Source organism: Salvelinus namaycush, chromosome 1 (genome assembly GCF_016432855.1).
Source record: "Salvelinus namaycush isolate Seneca chromosome 1, SaNama_1.0, whole genome shotgun sequence".
In the NCBI taxonomy this organism is placed as follows: Eukaryota; Metazoa; Chordata; class Actinopteri; order Salmoniformes; family Salmonidae; genus Salvelinus; species Salvelinus namaycush.
Window position 1 is genome coordinate 3263659 of NC_052307.1, and position 19550 is coordinate 3283208.

At 44.9% G+C, this 19550-nt stretch overlaps 1 protein-coding gene across 1 annotated transcript in view; it reads right to left on the reverse strand.

Moving 5' to 3' along the window:
• Positions 1 to 733: 733 nt before the first annotated feature.
• The window catches only part of LOC120050083 (extracellular matrix protein FRAS1-like), a 99958-nt gene continuing 81141 nt past the window's right edge, over positions 734 to 19550 (reverse strand). Inside the window, 16 exon segments of the mRNA XM_038996723.1 lie at positions 734 to 966; positions 1448 to 1608; positions 3523 to 3755; positions 4662 to 4937; positions 5209 to 5396; positions 5651 to 5851; positions 6263 to 6419; positions 6589 to 6794; positions 7038 to 7182; positions 7615 to 7775; positions 8050 to 8394; positions 9627 to 9873; positions 12049 to 12217; positions 15077 to 15236; positions 16380 to 16530; positions 19273 to 19386. Coding sequence (XP_038852651.1) covers positions 734 to 966; positions 1448 to 1608; positions 3523 to 3755; positions 4662 to 4937; positions 5209 to 5396; positions 5651 to 5851; positions 6263 to 6419; positions 6589 to 6794; positions 7038 to 7182; positions 7615 to 7775; positions 8050 to 8394; positions 9627 to 9873; positions 12049 to 12217; positions 15077 to 15236; positions 16380 to 16530; positions 19273 to 19386 — 3147 coding nt within the window.

The following is a 19550-nucleotide window of genomic DNA, read 5'->3' on the forward strand; positions in this document are numbered from 1 at the left end:
TGATGACCCACTAGAGAGGGTATGGTATCTGAATTAGAGGGAGTCTCATACCTGGAAGTCAGCTGTGATATGATGACCCACTAGAGAGGGTATGGTATCTGAACTACAGGGAGTCTCATACCTGGAAGTCAGCTGTGACATGATGACCCACTAGAGAGGGTATGGTATCTGAACTAGAGGGAGTCTCATACCTGGAAGTCAGCTGTGACATGATGACCCACTAGAGAGGGTATGGTATCTGAACTAGAGGGAGTCTCATACCTGGAAGTCAGCTGTGACATGATGACCCACTAGAGAGGGTATGGTTTCTGAACTAGAGGGAGTCTCATACCTGGAAGTCAGCTGTGACATGATGACCCACTAGAGAGGGTATGGTATCTGAACTAGAGGGAGTCTCATACCTGGAAGTCAGCTGTGACATGATGACCCACTAGAGAGGGTATGGTATCTGAACTACAGGGAGTCTCATACCTGGAAGTCAGCTGTGACATGATAACCCACTAGAGAGGGTATGGTATCTGAATTAGAGGGAGTCTCATACCTGGAAGTTGGCAGTGACATGATGACCCACTAGAGAGGGTATGGTATCTGAACTAGAGGGAGTCTCATACCTGGAAGTCAGCTGTGACATGATAACCCACTAGAGAGGGTATGGTATCTGAACTAGAGGGAGTCTCATACCTGGAAGTCAGCTGTGACATGGTGACCCACTAGAGAGGATATGGTATCTGAACTAGAGGGAGTCTCATACCTGGAAGTCGGCCGTGACGGAGCCTCCACAGACGTCTATGAGTTCCGTCATGTCGTAGTAGGCATCAAAGGTCCAGATACAGCTCTTCAGGTTGAGGTGTTTATACAGCTGGATGCTCTGAGCCTCTCTGACACTGGGGTTGAACTGGTAGGGTCTGTCATAACCCGGACCCAGAGAGATACTGTCATACTGGACATCATCCAGGAAACCTGTCTCTGAAACACACACACAGAGAGAGGACAGAGACACACAGAGAGAGAAGACAGAGACAGACAGAGAAGACAGACACACAGAGAGAGGACAGAGACACACAGAGAGGACAGAGACACACAGAGAGGACAGAGACACACAAGGAGAGAGGACAGAGACACACATAGAGGACAGAGACACACAGAGAGGACAGAGACACACAGAGAGGACAGAGACACACAGCGACACAGAGAGAGAGGACAAAGACACACAGAGAGAGGACAGAGACACACAGAGGTTACAGAGACACACAGATAGGACAAAGACACACAGAGAGACACACAGACACACAGAGAGGACACGTCAAATACTTTGTTAGAGGAAGGGTGTTTATAATTTGTTGTAAGAGTGTGTGTATGCGTGTGTATATGTGTGCATGAGTGTGTGTGTGTGTATGTGCCATGTGTCTGATGTAACACACGTTAGAGCGTCTGCGTGTGTCCTTACCGGAGACCCCCTGCAGGTCTTTGAGAGTGACCAGGTTTGAACAGACGTGCTGTTGTCTGTAGATGGACTCTGACAGCAGGAAGTGCAGGTTGTGGAGGGGCATGCTGGACACTAGGGGCAGCATACCGTCCTGGTGGGGGATCTGCACCGAGATGTGGATACTACAGAAGGAAAAGACAACACAAGGTTAGTGTTATAGAACTATTATATACCATATGGAGGTGTTATAAAACTATTATAGACCATATGGAGGTGTTATAAAACTATTATAGACCATATGGAGGTGTTCTACTATTATAGACCATATGGAGGTGTTCTAGAACTATTATAGACCATATGGATGTGTTCTAGAACTATGATAGACCATATAGAGGTGTTCTAGAAATATCATAGACCACATGGAGGTGTTCCAGAACTATTACAGACCATATGGAGGTGTTATAAAACTATTAGACCATATGGAGGTGTTCTACTATTATAGACCATATGGAGGTGTTCTAGAACTATTATAGACCATATGGATGTGTTCTAGAACTATGATAGACCATATAGAGGTGTTCTAGAACTATTATATACCACATGGAGGTGTTCTAGAACTATTATAGACCATATGGAGGTGTTCTAGAACTATTATTGACCATATGGATGTGTTCTAGAACTATTATACACCATATGGAGGTGTTCTAGAACTATTATAGACCATATGGAGGTGTTCTAGAACTATTATATACCACATGGAGGTGTTCTAGAACTATTATAGACCATATGGAGGTGTTCTAGAACTATTATTGACCATATGGATGTGTTCTAGAACTATTATACACCATATGGAGGTGTTCTAGAACTATTATAGACCATATGGAGGTGTTCTAGAACTATTATAGACCATATGGAGTTGTTCTAGAACTATTATAGACCATATGGAGGTGTTCTAGAACTATTATATACCATATGGAGGTGTTCTAGAACTATTATATACCATATGGAGGTGAAACCATATGGAGGTGTTCTACTATTATAGACCATATGGAGGTGTTCTAGAACTATTATAGACCATATGGAGGTGTTCTACTGTTATAGACCATATGGAGGTGTTCTAGAACTATTATAGACCATATGGAGGTGTTCTACTGTTATATACCATATGGAGGTGAAACCATATGGAGGTGTTCTACTATTATAGACCATATGGAGGTGTTCTAGAACTATTATAGACCATATGGAGGTGTTCTAGAACTATTATAGACCATATGGAGGTGTTCTACTGTTATAGACCATATGGAGGTGTTCTAGAACTATTATAGACCACATGGATGTGTTCTAGAACTATTATATACCATATGGAGGTGTTCTAGAACTATTATTGACCATATGGAGGTGTTCTAGAACTATTATTGACCATATGGAGGTGTTCTAGAACTATTATAGACCATATGGAGGTGTTCTAGAACTATTATAGACCACATGGAGGTGTTCTAGAACTATTATAGACCATATGGATGTGTTCTAGAACTATTATTGACCATATGGAGGTGTTCTAGAACTATTATAGACCATATGGAGGTGTTCTAGAACTATTATAGACCATATGGAGGTGTTCTAGAACTATTATAGACCATATGGAGGTGTTCTAGAACTATTATAGACCATATGGAGGTGTTCTAGAACTATTATAGACCATATGGAGGTGTTCTAGAACTATTATAGACCATATGGAGGTGTTCTAGAACTATTATAGACCATATGGAGGTGTTCTAGAACTATTATTGACCATATGGAGGTGTTCTAGAACTATTATAGACCACATGGAGGTGTTCTAGAACTATTATAAACCATATGGAGTTGTTTTCCCGCTATTATATTCAGGTAAATAAACAGTCTGATAAATAAAAGTATACAAAATAAGATGAAGGTGCAGGTACAGCCTACTATCTCAAAATAATGTTGTGATATACCATCAAAAATAAAATCCAGATATGTAACCGTATCGATTTCCCCCATCACTATTTGCGTATGTACATGCGTGCCTGTGTGTATGTGTGTATGTTTACTTGTGTGAATGCCTCCCTGCTCACCGGTTCGGATGCCTCTTGTGTTTGACGTCCAGGTACTTCAGCGTGGCGATGAACGACTGGGCCTGGAACCCTCTGGCGGTTCCCGTGGTAACGGGGGTGTGGCAGATGGAACACTCGGTGCCGACGGTTGCTATGTTACTCCTCAGGGGTGTTCCAAGATGGCCGGACTTGTCCCGGGCCTGAGCCACACAGCGTACATGGAATCGCCGAGAGAAATAGATACTGTCCAGGACCTGTTGATTAAATACAGACAGTCAATCAATCTTCATCAGCAATCTTCATCAGCAATCTTCATCATCAATCATGCATGTGGAACCACCAGTTGTAGCTCATACACAGAAGCCCGGGACACACAACAGAACAGAACTCTCTCTTCACACACAACAGAACAGAACTCTCTCTTCACACACAACAGAACAGAACTCTCTCTTCACACACAACAAACAGAACTCTCTCTTCACACACAACAGAACAGAACTCTCTCTTCACACACAACAGAACAGAACTCTCTCTTCACACACAACAGAACAGAACTCTCTCTTCACACACAACAGAACAGAACTCTCTCTTCACACACAACAAACAGAACCCTCTCTTCACACACAACAGAACAGAACTCTCTCTTCACACACAACAGAACAGAACTCTCTCTTCACACACAACAGAACAGAACTCTCTCTTCACACACAACAGAACAGAACTCTCTCTTCACACACAACAAACAGAACTCTCTCTTCACACACAACAGAACAGAACTCTCTCTTCACACACAACAGAACAGAACTCTCTCTTCACACACAACAAACAGAACCCTCTCTTCACACACAACAAACAGAACCCTCTCTTCACACACAACAAACAGAACTCTCTCTTCACACACAACAAACAGAACTCTCTCTTCACACACAACAAACAGAACTCTCTCTTCACACACAACAGAACAGAACTCTCTCTTCACACACAACAAACAGAACTTCTACATTCTACTCACAACTTCCAATCCGTACTCACTTTATGGTTAATATACTAATAATACTTCTACTACTACTGTTACTACTGCTGTTACTACTACCACTACTATTACCAATACTACTACTACTACTACTACTACTACTACTACTACTGCTACTATTACTCACCATATGGTTAACACCAGTGTATGGTGTGGTATCAGTGACGGTCTCGAAGGGTGACCTGGCCCCGTTGGTGTCTGTAGGGGCAGCCACCTCCCAGGAGAAGTGAACAGATGTCTGGTTGATACCTGCCTCGTCGCAGCGCTCCCTCATTACAGAGTATTTGGGGTAGTGGGGGTCACAGGGCGTCACACACACCAGGGGGTAACCGGGCGACGGCTGCTTCTTACTGCCCTCCCTGGACACCTCAGCCACGTTATCATAGTCTGACAGAGATACCACCTGGGGGAGTGACAGTGAGGTTAAAGGTTAAAGTTCATAGTTCCATTTTGATGAAAGACAGTTAGCTGTCAGAGAACACTGACAGAATCAATACAAGTCAATCTCAAGATAGGATTTATCTCAGAAAACATGCTACAATCTTTAAAGAATTAATTTACAATTTCAATGTACAATTTTACATGAGGTAATTTTACCTGAATGATTTTGTAATAAGCATAATACTAAAACCAGTTCCATTTAAATGTGAATGTGAGCCGCCCGCGTGCCTTACTATAGGCGTGGCCGGAAGGATGAGACTCCCCGCAGCTTCCTGGTCCAGGATGGTGACTGTTGCCGTGGTGATCTCTCCAAGCACCGCCTCCACTGGGTCGTCAGGGCCGAGGACCAACGAGAAGGACTCGTGCCACTCTCTGTCCTCATTGGACAGAATCTCCACATTGAACAGGATGTGGTCCATGCCTTCATGGAAATAAAAAAATAAAAAGTTGAGTCATGTTTACTTATGCAAAATCATCGACATGTGATGTAACATCCTTCAATCATGTAAAAACATAATCCATTTCCTGTCAAAATCCCTTTGAAACTGGTGTGACTAAAAATGCACAGCACCAAGTCTGAACAATCACTAAAGAGCAGTGTGATTGGCTATGAATTTCTTGTAGACAGATGTACTTCACTACCCATAATGGTCCTCCTCATTAAGTCTTACTGACCAGGGGTGAACTTGAGGACTCTGCTCTTGGGGTTATAGTCCACTCCGGACTGGGCTGATCCGTCCCGGGTGCTGCAGCGGACCTTGGAAGTGCGGTCCTGGTCTCCTGTCCTGACCACCTTGATGTGAAGCACCTCGATTCCGTCTGGCCCGGGAGGCTCCCGCACCTGGTACGACGTCTGCTCAAACTTTATGGTGGGGGCTGGAGTGGTGCAATATCAATGTTCACTTTATAATGAACATGTGAAATTAAACATACAAGTCATTTTTACAATGACTGGGCTTTTTTCTATGTAAAAGTATGACATGTTTGCAATTTCTGTTTGTAATGTCTTACAATGTCATTACCTTATACAATACATGACATACAATACAAACTATCAACAGTTTCTGTTTGTAATGTCTTACAATGTCATTACCTTATACAATACATGACATACAAAACAAACTATCAACAGTTTCTGTTTGTAATGTCTTACAATGTCATTACCTTATACAATACATGACATACAAAACAAACTATCAACAGCCAGTCTGCCACTCTATTCATGTGTAAACAACCTGCTATAAAAAAGAGAAGCACTGAGATGAGGGAAACCTGTGCGTTTCTTACCGTCCTCGGCGTTAGTGATGGTTACCGTGACCACGTCGCTAACTCCCACCATGGCTCCACTCCAGTGGTCCCCAAGCGGCGTCCCAAGATGCACCTGGAACTCCTCCTCAGGCTCGAACACAGAGTCGTCGTTGATGTGCACTGTGCAGTTCTTGACCTGGACCATCAACATCATCATCATCATCAGCATAACATCAAAGCCAACTGTATTGGTCTGGTAGGGCTCTATACAGAGTTTTTAACACATTTTAACACAGCACTATATGTACCAACTATTATAACACCATTCCTGTGAAGAATCTCTGTGGGCTTGATAAAGAACCTACCTTCTCTCCCTTGAGAAAGGCGATACGTGAGTCGTCTGCGTTTCTCCTCTCCTCAAAGTCGTCCGTGACCATGGCAGACATGGTGCGCGTGAAGCAGAGGACAGAGGACTTGACCGTCAGGTCTCCCGTTCTAACGATGGGGATGTCCAGCACGCCCTCCTTCTCCGTCACCTTGTACGCCGTCTTCTCAAACTGCATGCTGGGAACTGGGAGGAGGAAATTGTGGGTAAATGAGTAGGAATTATGAAGTACAATAAAACTTACAATTTCAGAAGGAGTTCAACTGCTTCCAGGAGACTGTGATCTAGATGTGACTTTTATTTAGTCTTTGCTAACATATGATGGGAGTCCCTGGGTCGCCGGTTTACCTGTGCGTGGGTTGCTGGGAAACAAAAGTTAGAAAACCTCTGCTCTAGAAGACAGGTGTGTGTGTGTAGGGGTGTACGTACGGTCCAAGGTATCAGTGATGACCACGGAGGCTTGGAAAGGTTCCAGAAGGACGGCCCCATGAGGGGAGGAGAGGAACACTACAAAGGACTCAGCCCCCTCCATGGCTGGGTTCTGGATGTCATCCATGATGGTCAGACTGCACGTCTGGGGCGAGAGAGAGACAGAGAGAGAGAGAGACAGAGAGAGAGAGACAGAGACAGAGACAGAGACAGAGAGAGAGAGAGAGAGAGAGAGAGAGAGAGAGCGACAGAGAGAGAGACAGAGAGAGAGAGAGAGAGAGAGAGAGAGAGAGAGAGAGAGGGAAAGACAGAGAGAGACAGAGAGAGACAGAGAGAGAGACAGAGAGAGAGACAGAGAGAGAGAGAGAGAGAGAGAGAGAGAGAGAGAGAGAGAGAGAGAGAGAGAGAGAGAGAGAGAGAGAGAGAGAGAGTAAGAGGAAAGAGACGGACCATGACACTAAATTCCTACTCCCAATACAAAAAACAACACACAACTAAAATCTCTTAGAAAAATTATTACATCGCTGACCTTGGTATTTTAGACAATAAAACAATTAAAAAATGTAATCTTCTTTACCTCCACAGTCGTTCCGGCTTTGAACTCCACCTTCCTGGAGGAGGGGATGTAGTCGACCCCGGGGGTGGCGGAGATGGGGTCAGAAGTGCGTGTGGCGCACCACACAGAGGTCACTGACGACAGGTCACTGCCCTGACGCAGCACTGGGATCTCTATGGTGCCTGGAGATCAAGGGTCAGAGGTTAGAGTTATACTTCCTGTTCTCCAATGGTTCATTCAAGCGATAATATACAGTATATTGATTGTTGAAGAATTGAATGTAGAAATGTGACCGTTTAACTCTAGCATAGCCCCAAATCTGAGATCGTAGATTGTAAAGTCACCAGATATACAACTATCCTCAGTCACACTTTTACTGCATGTAGACTGCTTAATAACTGCTTATTAGACTTTATAACCTGCTGTGAGCCTATATAATGCATTATGAGCTCTCACCGGCGTCCTCGCTGAACGTAAACGTAGCGTTGCCCAGGGATACCGTCAAAGCATCATTTGGCCCGTCGATAACCACCTTCGCCACGCCGACATCACCCACGCGGGTGTTATCCGAGGCGTCCGATAGGTGGAGCTCAAACTCCTCGGAGAGTTCGTATTCGCTGTCGTCGATGAGCTTGACGTCGCAGGTGGACATGGAGACGCCGGGGCCGAAGATGACCCTGCTGTCAACAGTCATACCTCGACTCTTATAGTCAGACCCAGACTCCAGGCCGTGTGGACTGCTACCCTTAGCTGACTTAGGAACCGTGTAACAGAGAGCTGAGACCGTACTGCTGGTGTCACCTGGAGGGAGAGAGATGGAGGAAAGACTGTTTGTGAAAGGGAAAGAAACGGGTGATACCTAGTCAGTTGTACAACTGAATGTATTGAACTGAAATGTGTCTTCCGCATTTAACCCAACTCCTCTGAATCAGAGACGTGCGGGGCGGGGCTGCCTTACTCGACATCCACGGGTTGTCAGGTGCAGAACGACAGATTTTTACCTCGTCAGCTCGGGGATTCAAACTAGCGACCTTCCGGTTACTGTCCCAACGCTCTAACCACAAGGCTACCCTGCCATACCCTGGATTGGGGTCTGAAGGATTGGACTATCAATGCACTACTGGAAGGCACAGGTCAAATCAAATCAAAATGTATTGGTCACATGGTTAGCAAATGTTAATGTGAGTGTAGCGAAATGCTTATCTTTGTTGGAGTGATTGGCTACTAGCAGTCTCCTCCTCAATTACCTCTTGATGGGGTCAGGGTTGGGATCAGGGACGGAGTCAGGGTTGGGTCAGGGTCAGGGACGGAGTCAGGGTTGGGTCAGGGTCAGGGACGGAGTCAGGGTTGGGTCAGGGTCAGGGACGGAGTCAGGGTTGGGTCAGGGTCAGGGACGGAGTCAGGGTTGGGATCAGGGACGGAGTCAGGGTTGGGTCAGGGTCAGGGACGGAGTCAGGGTTGGGTCAGGGTCAGGGACGGAGTCAGGGTTGGGTCAGGGTCAGGGACGGAGTCAGGGTTGGGATCAGGGACGGAGTCAGGGTTGGGTCAGGGTCAGGGACGGAGTCAGGGTTGGGATCAGGGACGGAGTCAGGGTTGGGTCAGGGTCAGGGACGGAGTCAGGGTTGGGTCAGGGTCAGGGACGGAGTCAGGGTTGGGTCAGGGTCAGGGTCAGGGTTGGGGTCAGGGACGGAGTCAGGGTTGGGTCAGGGTCAGGGACGGAGTCAGGGTTGGGTCAGGGTCAGGGACGGAGTCAGGGTTGGGTCAGGGACGGGGCCAGGGTCAGGGTTGGGGTCAGGGACGGAGTCAGGGTCAGGGTCAGGGTCAGGGACGGAGTCAGGGTTGGGTCAGGGTCAGGGTTGGGGTCAGGGTTGGGGTCAGGGTTGGGGTCAGGTTTGGGGTAGGGATAGTGTAATGGTTACTAATACCTTTGCTCTCTATAGGGGCGTCTATAGGGTTAATACCTTTCCTCTCTATAGGGGCGTCTATAGGGTTAATACCTTTCCTCTCTATAGGGGCGTCTATAGGGTTAATACCTTTCCTCTCTATAGGAACGTGTATAAACCCGGTACTCTCGTTGACGTGGTAGGTCTTCTTGTCAAACTGCAGCATGGGTTCGTCCTCTGTGTCGTTGATGTTGACGCTGGCGCGGGTCACCTGACCCAGGAGGGCGTAGACAGGCATGCTCAGCTCCACCTGGAAACTCTCCATGCCCTCAAACACCTTGTCGTCCTGGATCACTACGGTACACACCTTTGTGTCCTCACGCTCGTCAAACTGGACCTGGGGGGGAGGAGGAGATGGGAGGTTAGAGATGTTGTTACGGGTGTAGTACAAATATGAGAAGAGGAGAGGAGGGGAGAACAGAGGAGAGAAGAGAAGAGACGAGGAGAGAAGAGAAGAGGCAAGGCGAGGAGAGGAGAGGCGAGGAGAGGAGGGGAAAACAGAGGAGAGGCGAGGAGAGGAGGGGAGAACAGAGGAGAGTAGAAGAGGAGAGAAGAGAAGAGGAGAGGCGATGAGAGGCGAGGAGAGGAGAGAGTATTCCAACAACTATTTCCCAGGCTTTGCTACAAAAAGAGAATATGTTGTCATTAAAAAACCTCTTATGGCTGCAAGCCCGAGGTCGGTACACCTATGACAACATCCCCCACCCCCCCCACACTGATTAGCATCGCTAGCATAGCGTCACAATTAAATAGTAGCATCTAAATATCATTAAATCACAAGTCCAAGACACCAAATGAAAGATACAGATCTTGTGAATAAAGCCACCATTTCAGATTTTTAAAATGTTTTACAGGGAAGACAAAATATGTAAATCTATTAGCTAACCACGTTAGCAAAAGACAGCACTTTCCTAACTCCATCAGTTTCTTACTCCATCAGGTGCTATCACCAATTCGGCCAAATAAAGATATTGATAGCCACTAACCAAGAAAAAACCTCATCAGATGACAGTCTGATAACATATTTATTGTATAGGATAGGTTTTGTTAGAAAAATTTGCATATTTCAGGTATAAATCATAGTTTACAATTGCACCCACCATCACAACTCGACTAGAATAAATACATAGAGCAACGTGTATTACCTAATTACTAATCATAAAACATTTCTTAAAAATACACAGCTCACAGCAATGGACAGACACAGATCTTGTGAATTCAGACAATATTTCAGATGTTCTAAGTGTTTTACAGCGAAAACACAATAAATCGTTATATTAGCATACCACATATGCAAACGTTACCCGACCATTGATTCAAGCCAAAGAGAGCGATATCGTTATCATCGCCAAAATATATTAATTTTTTCACTAACCTTCTCAGAATTCTTCCGATGACACTCCTGTAACATCATATTATAACATACATATAGAGTTTGTTCGAAAATGTGCATATTTAGCCACAAACAACCGTGGTTATACAATGACAATACTAGCAAAACTAGCCTGAAAATGTCGGACGCCATCTTTCACAGTGATCTTGTCTCATGGATAACTATTCATAAACTTGACTAAAAAAATATAAGTTGGACAGCTATCGAAAGACAAATTAGTTCTTAATGCAATCGCTGAATTACATTTCTAAAATTATCCTTACTGTGCAATACAGGGTTCGCCAAGCGAAGCTATACCAAACAAAATGGCGGAATATGCGTTTAAAATTTTTCGACAGAACAACGATTTATCATCTTAAATATTTCTTACTATGAGGTGATCTTCCATCAGAATCTTGGGCAATGTATCCTTTCTTGGGTCTAATCTTCTTTTGGTCGAAAGATGTCCTCTGTCCGTCGAAATGCCCACTAACGTTCGACCGGGACCCCGAAACGTGCCCAAAGCTTCAAAGAGCATCACATAGAAATGCCTCAAAATCGCACTAAACGGATATAAATTGCTATAAAACGGTTTAAATTAACTACCTTATGATGTTTTTAACACCTATAACGAGTAAAAACATGACCGGCGCTATATTACTGGCTAAACCAAGGCTTGGAAAAAGCCCAGTCCGACGTCCTTCTTGCGTTGAGCGCAGGGTCCAAAAGAACGCTACTTCCGGTATTTGGTGATTTATAGAGGCACTGATTGCGCAATCGACTCCATTCAAATTGTCACCACTTACTGACATCTAGAGGAAGGCGTGGGCAGTGTTTGTATCCTCATAGGATTTACTGGGACTTTAAAACTGATCTGGAACCAGAGGCCAAGATTTCTGAAATTTCACACACTGGGAGGAAAAGTGCTGTAGAATGAGTTCTGTTTCACTCAGAGACATAATTCAAACGGCTATAGAAACTAGAGAGTGTTTTCTATCCAATAATAACAATAATATGCATATTGTACGAGCAAGAATTGAGTACGAGGCCGTTTGAAATGGGCACCTTAAACAGAGCTACTCAATACTGCCCCTGCAGCCATAAAAAGTTAACTTGCCTGGTTAAATCAAATAACAGTACCTGTCCAGCGTACTCCACGTAGTCGTGTTGTCCGGGGCGAGAGCCCACACTGGAGGTAGAGGTGGCAGTGCCCTGCTCCGTACGACACAGCACGATGGCATACTGGTTCAGGTTACCCGTCCTCTTCACTGTGACCGACACCGTGCCAGCCTTCTCACTCACATTGTAGCTGTGAGGGGCACAGAGGGCATTAGAGAGCATCAGAGGGCATTAGAGAGCATCAGAGGGCATTAGAGAGCATTAGAGGGCATTAGAGGTGATCAGAGGGCATCAAAAGGCATCAGAGGGCATCAGTTACATGAAGAGAGACAAACAGCTTTGAGAGATACAATTACAGTATAATTGCCTCAAATAGACTTTGTGGCAATGAGAGGAGAGAATTGTATATAACTGTGGCCAAATTCAGAAGCTGCAAACCCATGAAGATGTATGGTAGTCTCAACCATATACGGGTCTATGGTAGTCTCAACCATATACGGGTCTATGGTAGTCCCAACCATATACGGGTCTATGGTAGTCTCAACCATATACGGGTCTATGGTAGTCCCAACCATATACGGGTCTATGGTAGTCCCAACCATATACGGGTCTATGGAAGTCTCAACCATATACGGGTCTATGGAAGTCTCAACCATATGCGGGTCTATGGTAGTCTCAACCATATACGGGTCTATGGTAGTCTCAACCATATACGGGTCTATGGTAGTCCCAACCATATACGGGTCTATGGTAGTCTCAACCATATACGGGTCTATGGTAGTCCCAACCATATACGGGTCTATGGTAGTTTCAACCATATACGGGTCTATGGTAGTCTCAACCATATACGGGTCTATGGTAGTCTCAACCATATACGGGTCTATGGTAGTCTCAACCATATACGGGTCTATGGTAGTCTCAACCATATACGGGTCTATGGTAGTCTCAACCATATACGGGTCTATGGTAGTCTCAACCATATACGGGTCTATGGTAGTCTCAACCATATACGGGTCTATGGTAGTCTCAACCATATACGGGTCTATGGTAGTCTCAACCATATACGGGTCTATGGAAGTCTCAACCATATACGGGTCTATGGTAGTCTCATCCATATACGGGTCTATGGTAGTCTCAACCATATACGGGTCTATGGTAGTCTCAACCATATACGGGTCTATGGTAGTATCAACCATATACGGGTCTATGGAAGTCTCAACCATATACGGGTCTATGGTAGTCTCAACCATACACGGGTCTATGGTAGTATCAACCATATATGGGTCTATGGTAGTCTCAACCATATACGGGTCTATGGAAGTCTCAACCATATACGGGTCTATGGTAGTCTCAACCATATACGGGTCTATGGTAGTCTCAACCATATACGAGTCTATGGTAGTCTCAACCATATACGGGTCTATGGTAGTCTCAACCATATACGAGTCTATGGTAGTCTCATCCATATACGGGTCTATGGTAGTCCCAACCATATACGGGTCTATGGTAGTCTCAACCATATACGGGTCTATGGTAGTCTCAACCATATACGGGTCTATGGTAGTCTCAACCATATACGGGTCTATGGAAGTCTCAACCATATACGGGTCTATGGTAGTCTCAACCATATACGGGTCTATGGTAGTCTCAACCATATACGGGTCTATGGTAGTCTCAACCATATACGGGTCTATGGTAGTCTCAACCATATACGGGTCTATGGAAGTCTCAACCATATACGGGTCTATGGTAGTCTCAACCATATACGGGTCTATGGTAGTCTCAACCATATACGGGTCTATGGTAGTCTCAACCATATACGGGTCTATGGTAGTATCAACCATATACGGGTCTATGGTAGTCTCAACCATATACGGGTCTATGGTAGTCTTAACCATATACGGGTCTATGGTAGTCTCAACCATATACGGGTTTATGGTAGTATCAACCATATACGGGTCTATGGCAGTCTTAACCATATACGGGTCTATGGCAGTCTCAACCATATACGGGTCTATGGTAGTATCAACCATATACGGGTCTATGGTAGTCTCAACCATATTTGGGTCTATGGTAGTCTCAACCATATATGGGTCTATGGTAGTCTCAACCATATACGGGTCTATGGTAGTCTCAACCATATACGGGTCTATGGTAGTCTCAACCATATATGGGTCTATGGTAGTCTCAACCATATACGGGTCTATGGTAGTCTCAACCATATACGGGTCTATGGTAGTCTTAACCATATACGGGTCTATGGTAGTCTCAACCATATACGGGTCTATGGTAGTCTCAACCATATACGGGTCTATGGTAGTCTTAACCATATACGGGTCTATGGTAGTCTCAACCATATACGGGTCTATGGTAGTCTCAACCATATACGGGTCTATGGTAGTCTCAACCATATACGGGTCTATGGTAGTCTCAACCATATACGGGTCTATGGTAGTCTCAACCATATACGGGTCTATGGTAGTCTCAACCATATACGGGTCTATGGTCGTCTCAACCATATACGGGTCTATGGTAGTCTCAACCATATACGGGTCTATGGTAGTCTCAACCATATACGGGTCTATGGTAGTCTCAACCATATACGGGTCTATGGTAGTCTCAACCATATACGGGTCTATGGAAGTCTCAACCATATACGGGTCTATGGTAGTCTCAACCATATACGGGTCTATGGTAGTCTCAACCATATACGGGTCTATGGAAGTCTCAACCATATACAGGTCTATGGTAGTCCCAACCATATACGGGGACCCAGAGTTTTTCATGATTGTGTGAGTTAATCCAATAAGCGCCACGAGTTTTCCCCATTCCGTTTACATTATCCAGACTTACAGTTAACGCATTAATCTTTAAGACAACAAGGTGGGACCAACCACATACTGTTTCACAGTCATAGTAAATACATTTTTCCCTCAATAATCAGCTGAGTTAGAGGTTGTAGGGGAAGTCAAGGGAGAGTTCCCGTCAGAAACCCGGGGAAGATAACACGCTGGGCCCTACTTGTTCCAGCTGGCTGTGTGTCTCTCACCTCCTGTGTTGGAAGCTGACGAGGGACCACTGGATATGGAAGAGGTTATCAGAGACAACATTGGGCTTGCTGTCCTTCACCAGGAACGTAAAGTTGTCCACGGTCTCTGTCACGCTGTCTTCATGGAGCACGTAGCGGATCAAGCCCAGGTTAACGTCAGCTGGAGGGGGACCAAGTTACCACAATGTTAAAAACAACGTAGACCAACGTTAGTACAACGTAGACCAATGTTAGCACAACATTAGACTAACGTTAGACCAACATAGACTAACGTTAGCACAACATAGACCAACATCAGCACAACATAGACCAACGTTAGCACAACATAGACCACGTTGGCACAACATAGACCAACGTTAGCACAATGTTAAACCAACATTAGCACAACGTTAGCACAACATAGACCAACGTTAGCACAACATAGACCAATGTTAGTACAACATAGACAAACGTTAGCACAACATAGCACAACATTAGACTAACGTTAGACCAACATAGACTAACGTTAGCACAACATAGACCAACGTTAGCACAACATAGACCAACATTAGCACACCGTAGACCAACGTTAGCACAATGTTAAACCAACATTAGCACAACATTAGCACAACATAGACCAACGTTAGCACAACATAGACCAATGTTAGTACAACGTAGACAAACGTTAGCACAACATAGCACAACATTAGACTAACGTTAGACCAACATAGACTAACGTTAGCACAACATAGACCAACGTTAGCACAACATAGACCAACATCAGCACAACGTAGACCAACGGTAGCACAACGTTAACACAACATAGACCAACATCAGCACAACATAGACCAACATTAGCACAACGTAGACCAACGTTAGCACAACATAGCACAACATTAGCACAACGTAGACCAACGTTAGCACAACGTAGACCAACGTTAACACAACATAGCACAACATTAGACTAACGTTAGACCAACATAGATTAACGTTAGCACAACATAGACTAACGTTAGACCACCATAGACTAACGTTAGACCAACATAGACTAACGTTAGCACAACATAGACCAACGTTAGCACAACATAGACCAGCGTTGTAATTGTAATCCGAAACCCTCTTCAATAGTCTCACTCAATACTAAATACTGAATATCCCCCCACCCTCAAACACACACACACACACACACACACACACACACACACACACACACACACACACACACACACACACACACACACACACACACACACACACACACACACACACACACACACACACACACACACACACACACACACAGAGAGAGAGAGAGACACTATACCTTGTGTGAAGGTGGTGATGGGAGCGCCAGGTTTCAGTTTGCTCTCCAAGAAGCCGTGTTTAGGCTCTGCTGTGACCTCATAGACCAGCTGACCATCGTCGGTGTCTGGGTCCATGGTCAACAGCTCCTTCTTACTGATCAGGTTGGTGGCCTGCAACATCAATCAATCAGACAGTCAGTCAGTCAGTCAATCAGACGTCTGTGTCTGGGTCCATGGTCAACAGCTCCTTCTTACTGATCAGGTTGGTGGCCTGCAACATCAATCAATCAGACAGTCAGTCAGTAAATCAGACGTCTGTGTCTGGGTCCATGGTCAACAGCTCCTTCTTACTGATCAGGTTGGTGGCCTGCAACATCAATCAATCAGACAGTCAGTCAGTCAGTCAATCAGACAGTCAGTCAGTAAATCAGACGTCTGTGTCTGGGTCCATGGTCAACAGCTCCTTCTTACTGATCAGGTTGGTGGCCTGCAACATCAATCAATCAGACAGTCAGTCAGTCAGTCAATCAGACGTCTGTGTCTGGGTCCATGGTCAACAGCTCCTTCTTACTGATCAGGTTGGTGGCCTGCAACATCAATCAATCAGACAGTCAGTCAGTAAATCAGACGTCTGTGTCTGGGTCCATGGTCAACAGCTCCTTCTTACTGATCAGGTTGGTGGCCTGCAACATCAATCAATCAGACAGTCAGTCAGTCAGTCAGTCAATCAGACAGTCAGTAAATCAGACAGTCAGTCAGTAAATCAGACGTCTGTGTCTGGGTCCATGGTCAACAGCTCCTTCTTACTGATCAGGTTGGTGGCCTGCAACATCAATCAATCAGACAGTCAGTCAGTCAGTCAGTCAATCAGACAGTCAGTCAGTAAATCAGACGTCTGTGTCTGGGTCCATGGTCAACAGCTCCTTCGTACTGATCAGGTTGGTGGCCTGCAACATCAATCAATCAGACAGTCAGTCAATCAGACAGTCAGTCAGTCAAGTTTAGTAGCCAGGAAATCAATAAGAATTGAAAAACAGTGAAGACTTAAACTGTATTTGTGATTCTATCACAGACCATTAGGGGGAGGCAGCACAACAAAAAACAAATCCAACCATTGATACGAAGGGGAAAAGTTGAAGCGTCATCTAGCCATGCAATTCTCATGAGACCTGTCCAAACATACTCTTAAATCAAGTTAGCATATACTATTTTCTCAGCAGATTGCCCAATGCCCATAATAACATCATTTCACAATTACAATGCCTATCATTATATCACAATTACATTGCCTATCATTATATCACAATTACAATGCCTGCAGGTAAAGTATTGCACACCGTATTTCCCAACTTCACTGTAATTATCAACACTTATATTATTGTCTAACGTTACATAAAACATAAAAAGATTTTCTCTTAAAAAAACCCGTTAAAAGTAATGTTTAGTATTTCTCTTTCCAATAGGTGTCCCATTAATGTACTATATTGTTGTAAAGTACCGCACGGTCAGTTGTTATCTATTCAAAATAATAGTAACCTTCGTTCTACTAAGCTAACATATGTACTTGTTTTTAAAATAGTCATACCGTGAATTATTTAGCTATTTGATTTGTAATTTTAGGTATAAATAAATACATCCGTTTTAATTATTTCAATGAAACATGGCCGTATTGCTATTAGCCCACAAAAACACATTGAATATCAGATTCAGACATGGAAAAAGAGAGAGTCAAAAAATAAATCACAAGGAAGTTTGTTTTGAAGTGTCTTTCCTGAGTCTGAGAGACATAAGAAAGACCAGGAAATAATCATTCTTATTTGTTGACACATTTAAACTCTCTTTTTTTCCCCCCGGCGGATACAAAACCACCAGCACATCAATCGACTCTAGCGGCTTAAAAAAAACAGATTTTCAAGGAAACTCTTTATTTATGCTAATTCGATTTCTGCAGGGGCCAGAGACATCAACTCTAGTTAAAGTAACTGTCTAGTGTTTTACAGATTTTGTATGAAATATAACTTCTAATTCATTACAATACGTGAAATAGTGAAATAGTTTTCCGTCCAAAACATTTTAATGAAGTATTGTTAATGTGCACCCTATTCCCTATAGGCCCTGGTTTAAAGTAGTGCACCCTATTCCCTATAGGTCCTGGTCTAAAGTAGTGAACTATAAAGAGACACTATGGTGCCATTTAAGACCCAGCCTGTGTTTACCTTGTTGTCCGTGTCCTCCAGCCACTGCAGACCAAGCCTGTGTTTACCTTGTTGTCCGTGTCCTCCAGCCACTGCAGACCCAGCCTGTGTTTACCTTGTTGTCCGTGTCCTCCAGCCACTACAGACCCAGCCTGTTTACCTTGTTGTCCGTGTCCTCCAGCCACTGCGGACCCAGCCTGTTTACCTTGTTGTCCGTGTCCTCCAGCCACTGCGGACCCAGCCTGTCTTTACCTTGTTGTCCGTGTCCTCCAGCCACTGCAGACCCAGCCTGTCTTTACCTTGTTGTCCGTGTCCTCCAGCCACTGCAGACCCAGCCTGTGTTTACCTTGTTGTCCGTGTCCTCCAGCCACTGCGGACCCAGCCTGTCTTTACCTTGTTGTCCGTGTCCTCCAGCCACTGCAGACCCAGCCTGTCTTTACCTTGTTGTCCGTGTCCTCCAGCCACTGCAGACCCAGCCTGTTTACCTTGTTGTCCGTGTCCTCCAGCCACTGCAGACCCAGCCTGTGTTTACCTTGTTGTCCGTGTCCTCCAGCCACTGCAGACCCAGCCTGTGTTTACCTTGTTGTCCGTGTCCTCCAGCCACTGCAGACCCAGCCTGTCTTTACCTTGTTGTCCGTGTCCTCCAGCCACTGCAGACCCAGCCTGTGTTTAGCTTGTTGTCCATGTCTTCCAGCCACTGCAGACCCAGCCTGTTTACCTTGTTGTCCGTGTCCTCCAGCCACTGCAGACCCAGGTTCATGACGATACGAGGTGCTCCATCATCAACAGGCAGAATGTCTATCATAAACTTCTGGGGTGCAGCAGTCAACACCTACACAATGACAAAGGCAGGACGAGGGATTTATGAAATGTCAGAGAGAGAGAGAGAGAGAAAGAGAGAGAGGGGGGAGAGAGCGAGAGAAAGAGAGAGCGAGAGAGAGAGAGAGAGAGAGAGAGAGAGCGAGAGAGAGAGCGAGAGAGCGAGAGAGAGAGATA